Source organism: Pseudonaja textilis, chromosome 3 (genome assembly GCF_049901715.1).
Source record: "Pseudonaja textilis isolate UNSWEBS1 chromosome 3, rPseTex1.2, whole genome shotgun sequence".
Taxonomy (NCBI): domain Eukaryota; kingdom Metazoa; phylum Chordata; class Lepidosauria; order Squamata; family Elapidae; genus Pseudonaja; species Pseudonaja textilis.
Window position 1 is genome coordinate 96621576 of NC_141992.1, and position 20190 is coordinate 96641765.

General features: G+C 40.1%; 1 protein-coding gene across 1 annotated transcript in view; it reads right to left on the minus strand.

Annotated features, from left to right (window-relative positions):
- Window positions 1-2006: 2006 nt before the first annotated feature.
- Window positions 2007-20190, minus strand: part of RGSL1 (regulator of G protein signaling like 1) — a 37547-nt gene continuing 19363 nt past the window's right edge. The window contains exons 10-22 of the mRNA XM_087928705.1: window positions 19850-19957; window positions 17502-17607; window positions 14688-14881; window positions 14047-14164; window positions 13509-13602; window positions 12262-12395; window positions 11465-11638; window positions 10838-10976; window positions 9776-9900; window positions 7313-7437; window positions 6448-6543; window positions 4766-4823; window positions 2007-2145 (exon numbers count right to left, since the gene is read on the minus strand). Of these exons, the coding sequence (XP_087784831.1) occupies window positions 2007-2145; window positions 4766-4823; window positions 6448-6543; window positions 7313-7437; window positions 9776-9900; window positions 10838-10976; window positions 11465-11638; window positions 12262-12395; window positions 13509-13602; window positions 14047-14164; window positions 14688-14881; window positions 17502-17607; window positions 19850-19957 (1610 nt within the window). The remainder of the gene's footprint in view (window positions 2146-4765; window positions 4824-6447; window positions 6544-7312; window positions 7438-9775; window positions 9901-10837; window positions 10977-11464; window positions 11639-12261; window positions 12396-13508; window positions 13603-14046; window positions 14165-14687; window positions 14882-17501; window positions 17608-19849; window positions 19958-20190) is intronic.

A 20190-nucleotide genomic window follows, 5' to 3' on the forward strand; every position in this document is an offset into this window, starting at 1 on the left:
TACAATAAATAAATCTTTCTACTTCCAAATTTAACAATTTATTGAAGTTCATATATCAAAATGATAAATGTTTTCATGTTCAGAACCCATTTTATTCAATTCAATGAATATAAGTGACAATAAAACTTCTACTTTTGATTCATTGTAGCATTGTGTTAAAATGCTATTCGATTTTATTTAAAACACACCAGATAAAATAAATAAAATGCACCAGATGTAAAGAGAAATACAAAAAGAGAATTGTTTAATATCTATGTTAAAAGAAAGTGTGGCTTGCAAGCCTTCCTTGCTTGATGTGAAGCTCTTTGACCTACGAATGGATGCCAAGCAATGTTTTGTAGATGCAGCTGCAGAAAAAGAGAACACATTTCATTATGCTCTGTACCTGCTTCACATAAAATCCCTTTACAAATGAAAGAGAAACTTGAAGGAAAACTATCCCTTGTTTTTATCAAATTTCTTGATATATAAATATATATCTAAATATATCTATATCTATATCTATCTATCTATCTATCTATCTATCTATCTATCTATCTATCTATCTATAGGGGGAGTTTATAAGTGCACCAATGGGCCTACCGTCCCTGTCCTATTGTTTCTTTTTATTCATAACCATTTCATGTATTCATAACCATGCTTATACCTGTTATCTACTACTTGCTTGACAAATAAATAAAATAAAAATAAACAAAAATATCCATATCCATATCCATATCCATATCCATATCCATATCCATATCCATATCCATATCATATCTATCTATCTATCTATCTATCTATCTATCTATCTATCTATCTATCTATCTATCTATCCACCCATCTATCTATTTATCCATCCATCCATCCATCCATCCATCCATCCATCCATCCATCCATCCATCCATCCATCCATCCTTCTATCTATCTATTTATTTATCTAGGATCTGGGTTTGTTTATAAATGTGTAACAATGCAATACATACCTCCAGGACATATATCCACGATATCAAAAGAAACATACAGTAGCTTCTTTCTAATATAGCTGAGTTCACTTTCCTTCTAGAATACAGAAAATACACCCAGGTGGGGTTCCAGGGTTTGGGCTCAGGAAACATGGAGAGATAGTGTTTTCCCACTTAGGTAACAGTGTTTTTCCACTTAAATAACCTGAAAATGTGCAGATGCTGGCTGGGGAATTCTAGGAGTTAAAGTCCACATATTTTCAAGATGCCAATGTCGAAAAATAGTGGATTAGCAGCTACTGGAAGTAGTCCCATATTTTTTAGTCACTGTAAAAACTCTGCATTTTTGTGAAACTCTGTGAAACTCTGCATTTTTGTGGGGGGGAAGGTGATACTTGAGAGTAATGATTGCAAAGAGAGTACCAATGACTTTGGTGGATTCTGTGATCCTGTGTTGTAATTCTGATTTTTAGTGGGTAGCAGTCATAATATCATGAATGTTTACTGGCCCTTTTTTGGTATGCAAGTGCAATGTATGTATCTGTAGCTTCTCAAAGTAATTCAGTGGATTAATTCATCCAGAAATAGTTATGCATCCAATTGTAGAAAATGTATGTTACTCAGGATTGAATGGCTGGGTTCTTGGTGTTCTCTGTGCTTGGCTCATTTCCTGCTGGCTAACAAACATCATTGATTCATGGAAGAGACTGCAGAGAAACACCAAGCTCAGATAGCATTAAGAACCCAATATTTATGCATATATTATTGTGTGAAGGAAATGGAAGGAAATCACTGAGTCCCATAATTCTGGGACAGAGGTAAAGGTGAGGCTTCTAAGTCTCTTATTCTGAAGGATATTTTTAAAAAACAAGACCAGAACATTATTTCTGCCCCCTTTCTTTTTCCTGGAGTTATGGGTTATGAAATCATCATCAACAAAACAAATGTCAAAATGTGTATGTCTCCATCATCCTTGTGTGGGACTTGTGTGATTGAGACAGACACCAGGATGCAAACAGATAAGGACGGCTGGTGTGAGATAGCATCAATACATGCATGCCATTATTTTGGTGTCACAATAGTTTGCTGTGGATGCTGTTCCCTAATGTCGACAGATGGAAATTTAGATTCTTTAAGGGAGTATTGTGCCACTGCTGAAGATGCTTCGAAATCTTTAGATTGAGAGTAGATTTTTTTTAACCTGGAAAAAACAGAGTGATACAGTAGCTGCTGATTGTGTGACTTCTGCTGGGATGATTGAAGAAAGAAAGATCTTTGTAATAAGCTTGCTGATACAGAAAGATCTGACAGGGGATGTTTAATAAGAGACCAGTATTTCATGATTAAGATAACTGCTTATTTCAGAAATGCTATTATCCCTTACAAGTCCCTGTGTCAACTTCTGAACTGAAACAATGGTTTTTTTTCAAATAAAACCTGAAATGATAACCTGTCATTATAATAAAATAGAAATCTGCCCACTCAATCTTAAAATATACCAAGGGGATGGATAAACCTATTTTAATTATACTGCAGTGGCTCTCTAAATTTTGCAGTGATTCTCATCCCTGTATGCACACATATCCTCAATTCTTTCTTTTTCCTTTAGCCTTTTTTTTTCTTGGTTGCTTCTGCTTTCTGAGAATTAATAGAAAGGATTAGAAAAATATATCCCCACGAGGGAAAATATACTTTTATCACTTAGCTCCCAAAGATCTTTTCAGGCTTATCAAAGCCCTGTTACTTGCTGTGGTGATAGACAAGGACCTCAGTTTCCACACGTGGCAGCAGAAATGTATCACCCATTGAGAAAATGGGGACATCGTGCCTCCAGAAGGGAAGATATTAAGCTGTTAAAATATTTTTCTTCCATCTTCAAAAACTGATGTCCTGTGTCAGAATGCAAGCAAAAACAAATTTAACAATTTAAAACTGAGATACATAATGCTATAAGAATTCACGACTGAATTAGGAATTAGTTGATCTTTTGGTATTATTAGGGTGTGTCTTCTGTGTGACAAACATGTTCAACCATACAGGTAGTCCTTATGACCACATTTGGGACCAGAAATTCTGTTGTAAAGCAAAGCAGTTGTTAAATGGGTTGTGACCAATTTTATGATTATTTTTTTTTGCCAAAGTTGTTACGTGAATCACTGCAGTTGCAATAATGCAGTTGTTAAGAGAATCTGGCTTTCTCCATTGATTCTGTTTGGCAGATGTTGGTTGAGATGGTTGTAAATGGTGATCACACATGCCAAGCTGTTTCCCTGACCTCCCGTTGGCCACTCTGTTCCAGCTCTTTAGGAAGAGAATAATTGCATATGAAATGATGGCTGCGAAGATTGACCTTAAATCAGTTGTCTTAAACATCCAGAGCTTCTTTCTGATCAGAATCAATACTTTTCACTTAACTCTACCATTGCCATTGGATCACATTGGAATATGGAGGAAAAGGCTACCTTAATACAATATTAGATCACCCCCTCATAGACTTAAGATAAGGGCAATTCAGGGTCAGGACAAAGTGTAGGGGAAGTAGCTGACAAGCACAATTATGCGTTGATATGCCAAAATCCCACAGAATTCAGTTTTTTTTTTCTCCTGTGAAATATCTGAGAATGTGTGATGACCCAGGGTGGGATACAAAATAATTACAGTGACAAAAACAGGTGACACCCCTTTTTATTCCTTCACTTTGCTTCGAAGCTCCAAATATCCTTGACTGGAGACAAAAAAACTCCCCCACAAGCAGTTACAAAAAGGAGGAAATGCTGTTTAAACTAAAAATGCCTATAAATTATAAAATAATTTAATAATTATAAATTATAAAAACAACGCAAACCACACTGAAGCAGTTAAGGGAACCAGGCAAGATAAGGGCTTGAAGACGTCCACAGATATCGGAACACACACTGGGAAGAATGCCAAACTCAGAGAGGAATGACAGACTAAAGATATTTCCACTCTTTGTTTCCAGCACTGGCCCATACGCATGTCCATCCTTTTAACCAGTTCTCACAGTTGCAGCCCATGAAGAGGATCAAGGCCCTTTCCTCCCCATAGACCATGCCATTCACACCTCTCTCTTATCCTCTCCTCCCTGCATGCCCTAGGATGGAGAGGGGATGGGCCTGGGTCTTCCTCTGACTGCCCAGCCAGCCTGTGCCCTTCCGCAGCCTCCTCCACAACCTCCGGAGCCACACTCCCACTCCCTGATGGCTGTTCCTCCTCTCCCTCAGAGTCAGTCTCCACCAGGGGCATGACAGAATGTGTCATGCTTTCTCCCCAGCCCTGGCTGCTTTGTAGAACTTCCTCTGAATAGTCTCCACCACTTGTGTGTGTTTCTACATGCACATAAGTGGCTGCAACAGCACCAGAGGTGGTATTCAGCAGGTTCTGACCAGTTCCGGAGAACCGGTAGCGGAAATTTTGAGTAGTTCGGAGAACCGGCAAATACCACCTCTGACTGGAGACTTTACAGTCTCTTTCCCCTGCCACGCCCACCAAGCCACGCCCACAGAACTCGTAGTAAAAAAAAAAAGGGAATCCCATCACTGAACCGCACCCCCTCTGCATGGAGGCAGGATGCAAAAAGTTGGCCAAATTGTAAGCCTGGCTGTTTCTACCACTGGCTGCAGAAGTGAAACACAGGCACATACACATTCCATAAGAAATGGAATGGAGAATTTTACCTGAAAATTCACTGGAGAATTTTCACTGAAAAATCAGTAACTGTCTTTCTCTAATTTATCGGCGTATAAATTTGGTAGAGAGTTTTAAGTCTCAAGTAGAGGAAACATATTTCAAAGACATTTTACCTTTTTTGCATAGAGGCACCAGATGACGATTTCCTATGAGTTGCACTTTCTATTGATGCTGCCAAGGAAAAGGAGTTAAGTTAGATTTGAAGCCTCAACCTATTGGAAGTGGGGAAATAATATAAAGCCATTTCATTTTTTTCCCCCTCATCTACAACTAAGTTCTAAGTTCTGGACAATTGCCATATTTCTTTAGGGTTATATTGTCCCTACTTCAGTGTGTCTGATAATAATAAGAGGATCAGGATGTAGGAAATGCAAAACAAAAAACAAAATTCTGATCACCTAGGTTGGATTTTCCTGGCTTTCTTTGCTTGTGACCAGTTTATGACCAGCTGGCATTTGATCAGCAGCTGAGAATTTAGCAAATTGTTCACCATCCAGAAAAGTTGGACTTTCCACTAGCAAGTGTAGAATTACTATCTTTGTTTATACTTGGAGGTCTTCTATTCCAACCAGAGGTGGTATTAGCAGGTTTTGACTGGTTCTGGAGAAGCAGTAGCGGAAAATTTGAGTAGTTTGGAGAACTGGCAAATGCCACCTCTGACTGGCCCCGCCCCCATCTATTCTCTGCCTCCCGAGTCCCAGCTGATTGGCTGGGTCTTCTTTTATTGCCCTGCACAGGAGAAAGAGCTGGAAAGCAGGTTAGTGGGGTGGAGAAGGAATGGGATTTTGCAGTATCCTTTCCCTGCCACACCCACCAAGCCACAGACACAGAACCGGTAGTAAAAATTTTTTAAATCCCACCATTAATTCCAACCCCTTGCTCAGGCAGGAAAACCCCTATACTATTTCATACAAACGGTTGTCCAATCTCTTCTTTAAAACCTCCAGTGTTGGAGCATTCACAACTTCTGGAGGCAAGTTGTTCCATTGATTAATTGTTCTAACTGTCAGGAAGTTTCTTTTTAGTTCTAGGTTGGCTTCTCTCCTTGATTAGTTTCCACCCATTGTGTCTTGTCCTGCCCTTAGGTGCTTGGGAGTAGGGTTCTCCAACCTTGGCAACTTTAAGACTTGTGGACTTCAACTCTCAGAATTCCTCAGCCAGTTGAAGTCCACAAGTCTTAAAATTGCCAAGGTTGGAGACCCCTGCTTTGGATTGGAGAATAGCTTGACTCCCTCTAGTGACAAAAACTGCAAGTCACTTCTTTATATAGGTAGTCCTCAATTTACAACAGTTCATTTAGCGACCGTTCAAAGTTACAGCGGCATTGAAAAATGTGACTTATGACCACTTTTCACAGTTACGGCCTTTTCATCATCTCCATGGTCATGTGATCAAAATTTAGATTGCTTGGTAATTGGTTCATATTTATGACCATTGCAGTGTCCCAGAGTCATGTGATTACCTTTTGCAACCTTTTGACAAGCAAAAGTTAATGGGGAAGCCAGATTCACTTAACAAACTGTGTCACTAACTTATCAACTGCAGTGATTCACTTAAGTCATAAAATGGGGCAAAATTCACTTAATCAGAAATTTTGGGCTCAATTGTGATCATAAGCTGAAGACTACCTGTATATTTCTATTCTCTTTCTTTATACTCCTACTTCTTCTTTTTTCCAATTTCCTTGCACTTTTTAATCTTCCTTTCTCTTTTCCCTTTCTTTCAATTTAATTTGTATTACATTTTACTATTATAATTAAAATTCTTAATAAAATTATATTAAATAAAGACTTACATTTTTCTCCAGGTGATTCATCTGTTGCCTCCCTTGGTTGAGGCAGCAGTAGCTGTATTCCCTTGAGCAAAGTAAACCTGATGATTGGATGATCTTCTATATAAATTTATTAAAAGTGAAGGCAAATTATAACACAGGCATAATCAGCTGATTACCCCCCCCGCCCCAAATGAAACATTATTGAGGTAATTCTCTTTTAGGAGAATGAGCGCATTCAGGGAGACGTATAGAGAGTAGTATTTGAATAATACACACACAGCACACAATACACTGTACAGTAAATGTAGGTTTTTACTTCCAGAAACTTTTAAGCAAAGTTCAAACACAGTCCAAAGTCATTCACAGGTAAGATCAGTTAGTTTTCAGTCCAGGGATAATCCAATAACAAAGTTCAGTATCAGACTTACATCAAATCCAAGAATATCAGTAATTAGGAGGAAGGTCAATACTCTCCAACAAAAGGAAACAGAGACTTACTGAGACTTCTTCTGAGACTAAGACCAAGACAACCCAGGTTTCTGGCTCCATCTTATGGCCATTTGAGAAACCACACTCAATTACACTTTTAGGATTATCTTAAAGAGACAGTATTAAAATGTCTATCCTGGTTTATATATTTCTAATCCAAATACCTGTTAGGTGACTTACATTCCTAACAAACATCACTGATAAAAAATTGTTTTAATATGTGCACTGTAACAATGGTGTAATTAAAGTTACTGAGGTTGAAGGCTTAGCACCCTATAAAAGGTCAGGAGTTGCTTTTTGGTGTTGTGATATACAGTTCAAACGTGCTAATCAAGTGCATATTTTATAACATACAGCATATACAAAATAAATCACGGAAGCTGCATATTCTGCTTACCTCCGCTGAAACCACTGGACCTCCTAGCTGCCCTTGTATGTGACAGTGGTAGTATAGGAAGAATCTCATCTGTTTTTTCTCCTTTACGTTTTCTGAAATATTTCATCACTTTCCAGTAACAGTATCTGCCAGGAAAAATGTTGATACTCCTGGCAGCTTTTATTGACATAATGCACATTTGACAAAGCAAAGAGTTGCTCGCTAAGAAAGGTACAAAAAAACAAAGCGGACAAATAAACTTAGAGCCTTCCCGAGCCTTCTGATGGCCTGTCATACACCTGTTTGGCTGGGTGGGCTATAATTCGTGTAGAGTGAAAGAATCCAAAAAACAGGAGACAAGTAGACAGAGTGACAATTTAGGGACGTGCAATTCTTCTTTGAGTTTTTTCTTTTTGTACTACTAAACCATCCAAAATCAAATTATCACACAAAAGTTGCACAAGCAGTAAGCTCATGCAGGCTCCTACCTTCAATTGATTTTGATATATGTATTGCTTAGATTGGGACCAGTTTAATAATCCTGTTGTTGTTGTTTATTCTCTGATTTTGTCCATGATAATAGATATTTTCCAGATCAAAAACATGCCCAGTGACCTTTTTTTAAATTCTGTCATGTTATTGTTACATTATCTTTCTCTCATCCTCAGTCCATAAAGAGGTAGCTTAAAATTATCCTTGGCTGTTCTGGTCCAAAGAGAGTATTTTTCTCCTTAATCATTTAATGAGCCCAGGTATTTTTGTTGTGAGGGCAAACATACTGTATGTTTAACCCATCAATGTTGCAATCAAATGACCAGCGAAATATGAGCCAGCAGTGTGCAGCCACCACCAAAAAAGCTTATGCAATTCTAACTTGCATTAACAGAGGGATACAATCAAGATCAAGTGAGATACTAATATAATTCTATAAATCTTTAGTAAGACCACTCCTAGAGTACTGCATCCAGTTTTGGTCATCACACTATAAAAAAGATGTTGAGGCTCTAGAAAAAGTACAAAGAGCAACCAGGATGATTAGGGGACTGGAGACTAAAACATATGAAGAAAGGTTACAGGAACTGGGCTTGGCTAGTCTAGTGGAGAGAAGGACCAGGGGAGACATGATAGCAATATCATGTCCAATATTTGAGGGGCTGCCACAGAAAGGAAGGGCTCAAGCTATTTTCTAAAGATTGCGTCACTTGCATTGCAAACGACATGAGGTAGCGAGGAGAGGGGAGAAAGGGCGGAGGGAGGGAACTTACCCCATGTGCCTTGCCTGGCCACCGGGCTGCTTCTTTCTCCTTCTTTCTTCTGCTTTTGACTGCATGCAAGAAAAGCAGCAAAAGTCTTTCTTTCTCTCCCCGAAACTCTTCCAGAAATGAGTCTTTGGGATCCTGCAAGGCATCCTGCTCCAAGAGGCTGCGCCAGCATGACAAGTCTCACAGAGTCATTTCTGGCAGAGTTTCGGGGAGAGAAAGACTGCTTCTGCTGCTTTCCTTGCATGAAGCCAAAAGTGTCTCTCTCTCTCTCCCCCTCCCCCCTTGAGAATGGAGCTGGAGATGGTATCCTGCAATCCCAAATAAAGAATGTTTGATTGGAAAATGGGGTGGGGAATTTCCTGCAGACTTTTTGGGGGATTTTCCCAGGGTCTCTGGTCCACAGGATTTAAAATTATGAGTTTGGTGGTCCCTGAGGTCCAAAAGGTTGGTGACCCCTGCTTTAGGGCATTGGGTTTTTTTAGTCTGCTCTACCTGGCTGGGCTGACACTTGATAGCAGATCTTGACAGATGATGGGGTCTACACTGTACAGCTGTACAATGATTAGTGGAGAGTTTCTACTTATTAGTGAGACTAGAAAAGAGAGGACAATGACATCAATTCAGGGACAATGACACCTTACTTAACTAAAGCTTTAATAACATGCCCTGAATACTTTAAATCAGGATATTGTTATATGGTGGCAAACCAGAACACAGGTTTTAGATGCAGGATAGGGATTGATAGTTTAGTTGATTGATTAGTCAAACAGTTACATAAAATCATAATGGCAACAGGCTAGAAAGCAGGAGATGGTAAGTTCAAGTCCCACCTTAGCCCTGAAAGCCAGCTGGATGACTTTGGGTCAGTCACTCTTTCTCAGGCCAATTCACCTCACAGGATTGTTGATGTGGGAGAAATAGGAAGAGGAAGGTGTGTTCGATATGTTTGCTGCTTTGAATTATTGTAAAAATAATACAGGCAGAATACAAATCAATAAATAACATTGCCAACATGAATTGCTAGCAAATGCAGCAAATGCTAATCCTGTACCGATATCCGATGAGTGGAGAACACTTCAATTTCTGCAATTGGAAAAGGTCCTATAAGAGTGTCTCAACACACATATGAAATATACATACACAGCAAATCTATTCCATGTGATACAAATACTTACTTCTTCCAGAAGTATATAAATCTATTCCAAGTGATACTAATACTTACTTCTTCCAGAAGTATAATATATGTGGGAAGATGGAAATGATAGCACCATGATAAAGAGTCCTGTTCACCACACCTTCAGAAATTAGAGTCCGAATTTGAATACACTGTGCATCTGTGAGATTGACCTGATCATGGAAGATATCATAAATAAATAAGTAAAACCCAACCTTGGCAATTTTAAGACTTGTGGACTTCAACTCCCAGGATTCCCTAGCCAGCCATACATGAAAGTCCTAGGGGAGAAAACAGAGAGAAGGAACAGCTCAGGTTGGTCACTACAAGGCTTTCCCTCCTCTCTGTGAAATCACATCCCTAAAATTGTTCAGGGACAGGAACATACAGACCAATCATTATCAGACATGAACATACAGACCAATCATTATCAGACATGAACATACAGACCAATCAAGAGAGCTGTGTCAGATTTCTAGGGGAAAAGGGGCAGCACAAAGAATGAAAGAATTGGCAAGGTTTACAATATTCAAAAATGAATGGCAAAAAAGAATTAATTTACTGATTCTTTTTTTAAAAAATGCTTATTTTGTTGATTTATTTATTAAATTTTTATGTCATCAGTCTCAATACCCAAAAGAGCTCTCTCTATGTGTGTAGGAAAATTAGGAAAATTATCACCACAGACCAAAGTAGAAACTTCCTTTCTGAGCAAAGAGAGTTGAATGGTTCCTTTAAACATAGGCCCCTGAAGATACAAATTTTACATACAAATTTGTATGTCTATAAAATGGTAATTGGTTTTATGTTTTTATGTTTTGTTTGTATATGTTTGTCTTAAAAAATAAAAACTTTTTTTTAAAAAAAAGATACAAATTTTGTGCTAGTGTGGGATGCAACACAATTGCTTTTTGGCTTTTACAAAACATGCCACTATTATCATAATACTAAATTGAGCTTTACTAATAATCTCTAAATCTTGCCTGCCTGCCTGTCCACTTCAGTGCCTATTCTCTGCCATTAAGTTGAAAACACAGCATCTTTTTATTTATGTTTCTGCAAGCACAGCTAATCCCATTACGTTGGAAAAGTTATTTTCAGATCTCTTACCCTAAGTTTAGGCGGGATGTCTGAGTTCAGAAATAGTTTGGAGATGGTGGTCACTTTGTTCTTCAAGAAGGCAATATCCCTCTCTGTATAGAACCCAAGAGAAGACAGCATGACCACGGTGTCAGACAGATGAAGAAACCTGTGGTAGTAATAAATAGAAAAAAAAAGGAGAGACAGGTCAGATGGGAAATACAAAAGCCCTCCCTTGATGTAACAGAAACTGGAGGCAAGACTACATCACAGTGGATATCATCTGTACCTGGACTGGCAATGCAGCAAATAACAGGCCATATTTGGGGTCAAGGGAATATTTCTTCCTGTGGCCCATTCCCATGCTAAAAGCTGTCATGTTAATTCAGCACCAGCCTGATAAAAGGTCTCTGTGACTGTCACAGATTGCTATGGTGAACTAAGAGGAGGATGGCTCCCAGGCTGGAGAACTTATTGGCCAATTATCCAACCCAAACAAGATAGATCAGATATATCATAGATGGCCTTACAACATGATGGTCGATGAGTATGGCTGAAGAATTACACCAGACACAATGAATGGGGATAAATATTATAGATCTCAGAATATAAGAAGCATGAATGATATGGCAAGCAATATAACAGGGGGTGACTTACCTCTCCATTTCTAGATAAAAATAGAGATCATTCACCAAGAAGTTGACTGAGATGATGCGGCCACCAGGTAGCTTGCGCTTCATCTGTGGCAATTCAGGTTCTTCTGGTGGTGCAGAACTTGGGCCGTAACGCCCACTAACTCCGCTCTGACTTGGGGGCTTTGTTTGAGCTGGACTCTGTATATCTGGAGAGAAAGAGAGGAAGCATCTTCCACAAAAATCCATACCGGATGAGAGGTATGGAAATAATTCAGTTCAATAAGCTTTAACATTGGCTTCACTATGGCTTTGGTCTTACTATTAGAATGTTTTTCCCAGCTTCCAGTTGCAGTCTGTCTCCCTGTAAGGGGCAGACTCAACCAAAGTGTCACTTGAGTAATACCATTCCACACTATGTGGAGGGCTGGTTGCTGAAGATGCTGTTTGCTGGATGCATCCTGCACTGGCCACGCCCACGCCCCGTTTAGCAAAGGGGAAGAAAGTCCCGATACATCACATGACATTGCCATGACGACGTGAATTTGACATCCATGGTTTAGAGTAATGAAGAAGCAAGGACATAAGTGTGTGTGTGTGTGTGTGTGTGTGTGTGTGTGTGTGTGTTAAAAAAAACCTTCAAAACTCTCAAACTTCATTTCATTCCCGGTAACCAAGTTAGCTTTAGATGCTTGAATTCCTTACAGTCGGAACCAGTTGATGCCTTTTCTCAATTTCCTGGTTTTAAAATAATCCATAGGATAAAAGACTTCTTCTCCTGAAAAAAAACCAGCAATGTGTGGACACTGAGAGATTTAGGACTCACTTTCCTTGTCATTCTTCACCTCCTTGAGGAGAAAGTTCTCAAAGCGTTTGCGCTGCGCCACATAACTCATCGCCTTTCGGAACTTGCAGACCCTCCTGACGAAGGAGGTAAGAATACACCAGCATCTTTTCTACAAAAGAAACCATTGTTTGCAATGTTTAACACAAGGCAGCCTGATCGATGACCTTGTTAATTCTCACAGGTGAAATGTGAAAAACGAGAATAGATGACAAAGAAGTGGACAACATCACAAAGCATCAAGATCTGAAAATCGAAATTGAAAAATTATGGCATAAACTGGCCATGGTAATCCCTGTGGCTATCAGCACACAGGCTACCATATCAAAACATCTTGGACAGATTTTAGAAAATCTGCCCATTTCCATCTGTCAATTGCAAAGGACCCCACTGTTTGGATCTATATCTATATCTATATCTATATCTATATCTATATCTATATCTATATCTATATCATCTCTCTCTCTCTTATATATATTAATTACAATTTCCTAGGTTCTTGGGAAGAACTCGATATATATGAAGACCAACATCTGTTAAAGAACTAGCAATTGTGTTGGCTAAATAATAACAACAACAACAACAACAATAATAATAATGATAACAACAACAACAAATCAAAATAAAATAAAACAGGGGGCTCCACAGTCACTATGACCTTAGGATCTGGAAAACCACCTGATCCCCAGTAAATTTTTGAATGACCTAAAGATGGGAGCCACACAAATTTCTGGAGGAAGATTATTTCAGAGAGTTTTTTTCTCTTACTGTTTGCTTTCTGGTTTTTGGAGTGCAAGATTTGAGGTTTGACACTTCTAGCAGATAAAGAGTGAGGAAAAAAAACCCTAGTTATTTAAAGCCCCCATATTATTTCAGACTATGGACCCAGCATCTCAATTGATTAGGAGAATCTCAGGTCAGAATAAGATCATCTTTTTTATTCAATTGATTCTTCAAGACAAGCCAGTAGTTCATTACTGCAGACAAGCTTTGTTCATTGAATGCAATGCCCTTCATCCTGGCTTCCTCTGAACCTTCAAAGCTTATAATAGCTTTTAAAATCAGAATCAAGACAACTGAGTCAGCTGTTTATGAGTTTGTAATTTCAGATTTGGTCTGAATATAGGACAGAAGGATGTAAACACAAATCCTCTGCAACCATCAATCCCTATGGAAGATATGAATCCAATCCCTTCCTACCACAACTCCTTCAACCATCAGTCACCTGCTTGCTTGTCAATTGAGAATCTTTCTTCTTCCAACCAGTTGGAACAATGGCAACATCACTATCAGGATATAGGCCTTGGTACATATTAAACCTGCCAGTAAAAAAAGGGAAACTCATTTTGGTAAATTATTACTCCTTGTTATCTACTGCAATTTATTTTTCACTTGAAGATGTTTATAGGAGAAACTTGAGTGTAACAGGCAAAGGACTCCTAAATTGTCCTACCTTCTTCCCCCATTTTTGGGCCTGAGAAATAATTTATATTCCAGATATAAATTGGTCATATGGTAATTCACATATGGGCAGTGTATAGACACAAGGCAGATCGCACACAAAGGAGGCTAAACTCCAACTTTACTCCACCCCAGAACTAAAATACAATAGGCTCCCTTTGAGGAGTACCATCTCATTGTCATCTTCATTATTATGTCAATGCCTCGGTGGCTTTCCATATTACCACCTACAGTCTTCTGACTATGGAATGGCCAAAATGAATAATCCCCATGGCACTGTTTGGCCATCGCTCTTTACTCACCACTTCTCTTCCAAGTTCCTCAGGACTAATATTTGAGCAGTGACCAATATGGGAACAGGGACTGATGGTAACTTTGGAATCTCATGGATGACATATTCATCACAATGCAGCAGTTTTTCTGGATAAGACAAAATACACACCAGACATCTGGGTGATTGTTTTGTCCCTGAATGACTCTGGGCTACACTTAGCGGTCATATCATTATAGCATTGTATCTTCCATGCAAATCGGAAAGAGTCACACTATTTTTTTTTAAAAGTCTTGTAAAGAAGCCTGAAGAAAAATTTGAAAGAACAAAGAGGTGCTCTTGTGTAAGATCTAAAGCACTTCTTCCCAATCTTTTTTTGAAGATTCAAAACTCTCAGGTTGAGTTCTGTTCAAATTGGCTTGAGCAAACCAGACCTGGAAGCATTTACAAGTAGCCAAGATCAGAAGGAGACCAGGAGCTTTCTGCAGAGACCTTTAAAGGCCCTTTCTCCCTTTTGTCTCACAGGGCACCAAACAGAAGGCCCATCCAGATTAGTAAGGCAGGAGCCCAAAACGGTCAGAAGGTCTTGTGACTGTCAGCAAGGAAGTAAACTTCAATAGCAAATCATCCCTGGACCTATCTCTGGCCTTGTGAGACTTGCTTGCCACATACCAGGTGGAATAGGGTTGAAGAAGTAAGTTCGGACACATTCGTTGACCTGCATATGCTGAATCCTGGGATCTGCCTCCTTTTTTATATCTTCTACAGCCAGGCAGAAAAGGAGTGGGGCTTCTGCATTGTGCAGCCTGAGGAAGTTCCTGAAATACTCAAAATGGAGTGAGTTCTGTATCACTTCAGAGAGAGTTCTGGGAAGGAAAGAGAGACGAGGAAGGTCAAGAGGCTACTTTTCCATAAAGCTACACAGATGCTCAATCTCAGAGATGGCGATGGAGTCCTTTTAAAAACCATTTAAAAGCACACAACAGTAACATCAATAAAAGATCCATGGTGCAGAAACATATTACACGAGCCCTAGAAATTTGATTTTAAACAAAAGAGCATGTTTTTAAGCCAAAGAGGATGTATTGTTCTACAAGGGGAAGAAAATAAATACTTTTCTATGTATTAAAATAAATACTTTTCTATGTATTTTTACTGGTAATTGAGTAGTAATTTTTGTTACAATATGATTTGTCAATTATGCAATTATTGACAAATCATATCGTAACAAACATTACAACGTTAATACTTCATACTTCAAAAAAGTATTTATTTTCTTCCCCATATAGAACAGTGCATGCTCTTTTGTTTAAAAATCAAATTTCTAAGTCTCATGAGAAGAGTGTGGGGATTAAGACATTAGAGATATGTGGTTTAACAGCCCCCCTTTGGGGGGGCAGAGACATGCGGTTTAACACAGATACCCTTTTGAGGGCTATTTTGAGTTAGTGCTGACTTCCTGCAACTACCTGGACATGTTCCTGTAGGGGTCCTCCCCCCCACCAACAAGATTTCAGATGTAGTGTGCCGTTGCCTCTTTTCTAGAGCTGAGAGAGAGTGGCTGGCCCAAGGTAACCCAGCTGGGTCTCTATTCAGTTATAAAACTTATCATAGAAGCTGGAGTTTCCTTGTGCCTGGCTAAATTCTCAATGCACAAGGAGAAAATTGCCATGAGATCTTTGGAGGGAAGGAAAGAAAGACATGTGGCAAATTAAACCATGCTTCAGAATATCCAGATTATGCTTAAAGGAAACAAAGCAAAGCAAAAAAAATGTTTTACAATTAAAGAAAACTGGAAGGAAGATCTGGGGAATATATAGATCCCTGAAGCTCTGCTCTCTAGATGCAAAGCTTCGGGGATCTATATACCCACCAGATCTTCCTTCCAGTTTTTTTTTTCCCCTAAAGCTGTTTCCGATATCTCTTATTCACAAACTTACTTCTTCATATATTCTATGTTTTACATCGCTTATCAGCTCCAACACTACTCCTTCCTCTGGGCCATGGAGTTTGTACATTTAGCAATTTAGGGGAAAAAAATCTCTATGACATTTGCTGCCTTAAACAGGGCCCTGAACTCTGCTTTGCTGCCTTTAATTTTCTTTAATTGTAAAACATACAATTTCACATAAGCCGAATTGTTATGCCTGGTTGTTTCTTGTATGTCTGACTTCAGATGGGATCGTTGCAGATTTCCAAAGCAATACCAGCCTTACAATACTATCTTAAGTAGGTTCACTTGATTCAATTCAACAGGCCTTAGTCCTGTTAAAAAAGCATGGGAGTATAGCAATAAATGCTTAGAAAACAAAAGGTGACAAGAAATGGTGTTCTAATCATTATGCAGGGCCCTGGCGCTGGTACCCTGCAGTGGTGGGATTCAAATAATTTAACAACCGGTTCGCCCAGGGTCATGTTGGCTGTCATGGAAGGCATGACCCATCCCCATCCTTCAATTCTGCCACACATGCGGGACAATCCTCCCATGATGGCCAACCCTGAGCGAACCGGTTGTTAAATTTCCACCCTTTGCCAAAAGGCTGTTTACGAGGGTGCTTGTCTGCATGTTGGTCTTGCAACTGTTTCAGCCTTCCGGACTGCTCTTTTAAGAAGCGAGGTTTTTGAGGAACGAGGAGCGGGGTACCATAAAGACAAGGAGTTGATGCTCCTGAGAGTTCGTGTGCGAAAGTGAAGAATTGGGGGGGAAATGGAAGGATTTCTCCCTTCCCGTAGAGCTGGGGGTGTTGGTCAGTCTGCGGGCAAAAGTGAGAAGGGCGAGAAATTAAATTGGCAGCACAATCGAAGCTTGGCCCAATGTAGGGAAGACTGCGGTTAGCTTGGCCAGGCAAATTATTACTCCCTCACTATCAAAATGGATCCTGGGTGCTGTGTTGCAATGGAGAAATGGACAATGAAGCAGCCGGCATGAGAGAAGGAGGAGGAGTAGGGAGAAGAAAGAGGGAAAGCAGCCTTCTCTTTCACTTGCGCTAGCTGCTCCATTGCCCATTTCTCCATTGCAGTGCAGCGCAGTGCCCAGGATCCACTTTGATAGCATGGGAGGGGGGAGGGGGAGGGGGTAATTTAACAACCACTTCACCCAAATCAGTGCAAACTGACTGAATCCCACCACTGCCTCCCTGCCTCTTTGAAAAATTACACGAGCCCACCAAAACATGGCGCTGATAGTGTAGCATGAGCAACCAGAAAGGGCTAGATTAGACCTGATAATTTAATGCATTACATGAAGTTCCCATTGGTAGCAATGGAGGCTTCTATTTAAATGAAAACAATGGCTTTAGAGGAAATATCTTAACCTGGAGTTTGTGAGAGAAAGGAGGAAGAAATTTACTCCCTCCCTTATTCCCTGATCCACATTTCTTTCTTTGGTTGGTTGTTTACAGCTGCTACTAACTGAGCAAGACCTGTTTGGCTAAGAATTGGGATGAAAGAGCAGCATGTATCCTTCTGGGTGTATGAGATAAATACCTGGGCTTTGAAATGGGTTTCCTAACCACAGCCTTCCTCAGGAAGGAGAAACTTGATCTGGCCCATTGGAGACTCCTTTTGGGAACCATTGGGCGGACAAACACTTCTGTAAAGAAATAACAGAACATTCCCAAGTAAGTAATCTTCTCTTATTTGGGGGATGGGCAAGATGCATCTTCTGAAGATGAGCATAGAAGACTCAAAACTCGCATTAAATCTTCAATTCACCTGGGCATTTGGAAATACAGATTAGGATCTACTCACACAACAAAGTAAACTCCCCACTGACTGATTAATTGACATCATTATTGGCCATTTTACACGCTTCCAGCTCTCTCCTACTGCAATCACAGTATCAGGAGCCCTGGTGGCGCAGTGATTAGAATGCAGTATTGCAGGCAAACTCTAGTCACAGCCTGGAGTTCAATCCTGCCAGGCTCGAAATTGACTCAGCCTTCCATCCTTCAGGGATCGCTAAAATGAGAAGCCACATTGTTGGGGCAATATCCAAATAATGTGGACATTGTAAACCACCCAGTAAAGCAGAGTTCCCCAATCTTTCTGCCTTTGTGGTCTGGTGGTGGTAGGGAGAGTGGATGGATCCACCTGCATGGTGGCCACGTGTGCCTGCCACTCGCACAAATGCACATGCTCACCCACTGCTCACGAAGAGGGAATGCGTGTGCGCAAATGCTTGCCTGCTAATTCTGTGGCCCAGTTCTGATCTGCTCAAGGCCTGGTAGTGGATGGCGGCTAAGGGATGGGGATCCCTGCTGTAAAGCACTATGGGGCAGTATATACTGTAAGTCTAAGTGCTATTACTATTGCTCTTTTATACTAACTGGGCATTGCCACTTTCCAGCATCAAGTGCTCTGCAAAAGAGGCTGCATTTCCCTTTGCTGAGTGGTCAGCAAACTGGGGTGGCTCTTGAAGGGAACACATCCCATCTCCTGCTAGATATATCAGCAAGGCAGGAGGATAGGTAGAGGGCACAAAATATGGGGCTGTGATTCCAAGAGACAACTGCCATGTTGGGCAGACTGAATACCTGCATATTATTTTTTGTTATTTTATTTGAGAGAGAAGAGATATAGTTTTAAATGGGAAGTGAAGATGGCTAACAGCAATTGGTTCTGTTGTGGTTTGCCAACAGCCTGTGCAGATGGCAGCGGAATCGGACAGTGGGGAAGAAAGGGGATCAGGACTCAGACGAGGGTCCCACATCCAATGCAGAGATGGGGCCAGGACCATCTGGGAGTGGGGTGATGCCTCCGGAGACTTTGGACTCTGGCAGCAGCAAGGCAGAGGACCCAGGGAGCCTGTTACCAGTGCGCATGTGCGCAGAGCTGCTAGAAGGCGAGAGCATCTAAAGCAAAAGAGGCAACTTAGGAGTAAGGCTGGGAGATGATTGCCCATCCCATAAGGTATAAAGGACAGGCAAAGATGACAAAACCTTTGCAGGAAGCAAAGTCATTTGTTCGGTTCAGACTCATTCTTGAATCTCTTTGTACTTCAGCTGGTGTTTTTTTTTTTAATTCATTTAATACTTCTTTTATTGGCAGCACTTCACAGAAAAGAAAGGTGGGTGCTTATCTCAAGGGACTGAGATTCGTTACCGGCTGGGAATGAAAACATATCCCAGCATTGCAATAAAATAAGACTTGTTTTAAAATAAGTGTGTGCGTAATTATGGTCTAGGAAGCTTTGGTCAGACAAGGTTCAGCCATTTCCCTTATCATCTAATAATAACTGGCAGGTTATAAGTGGCTATCACTTCTCCTCACCCACTTACAAACAACTAGATTTTTCCTGTTCCTGCAGTATCTTGTATCATCAAAATATCTTACTTCATTTCCATGGTGAAATCAAAAAATTTGGGCAACGAGAGTTTGAAATGCTGGTACTTTGAAAATATGATATCCTTGCAGAATCTCAAGACTGCTGCAGGAAATACAGGTAGTCCTCTTTTAGCGACTGCCTGATTTAGCAACGGTTTGCAGTTCTAAAATGATGAAAAAGTAACTATACAACCAATCATCATATTTACAACTTTCACAGTTCTGTAAAGGTAAGAAAAGCTGTATTAGGATAATAAACCCAATCATGGTTTCACTTCATGATTGCTTTGCTTAATGATCAAGCCACTAGTCTCAATTGTGGTTGCTAAACAAGGAGTATCTGTACTTTATTTTTAGATGCCTCCAGATGTTTCTTCTTTCCCTATTCTTAGATGTTAAGGTAACAGAAAGCCACCAATATACTCTAATCATCTCTTTTGGGATTTCTGTTCCATTTTCTTCCATATTACTTGTGGATTCCTCTTGATTCCAGTGCTCCAAGAACTCACTGCCTGATGGACATCTCTTGCAGAACTCCCTGAAGTTCTTGCTAAGAAGTTCCACAGCCATCTTAGGATTCAGCCGAGCCAGTTCCTCAAATGTCATGCCGCCATAATCTGTTGTCATGGGCAGGGGGAGATGTAGGAAGAACAAGCATGGCAGTCATTAGTGGTCTTAAGCTACTCATTTGAGTTGTCTACTCAGGATTTGTTTAAGTTATGGGGAAAGAAGTTACAACTCAGATGTAACTCATGAAATTGCAGGTGATGTTGTATCTGTAGTCACAAGAGGTTCAACCATGCATTTTAGTCCCCCTGGTTCCATTCTTACAAACAGCTTTGCCCAACCA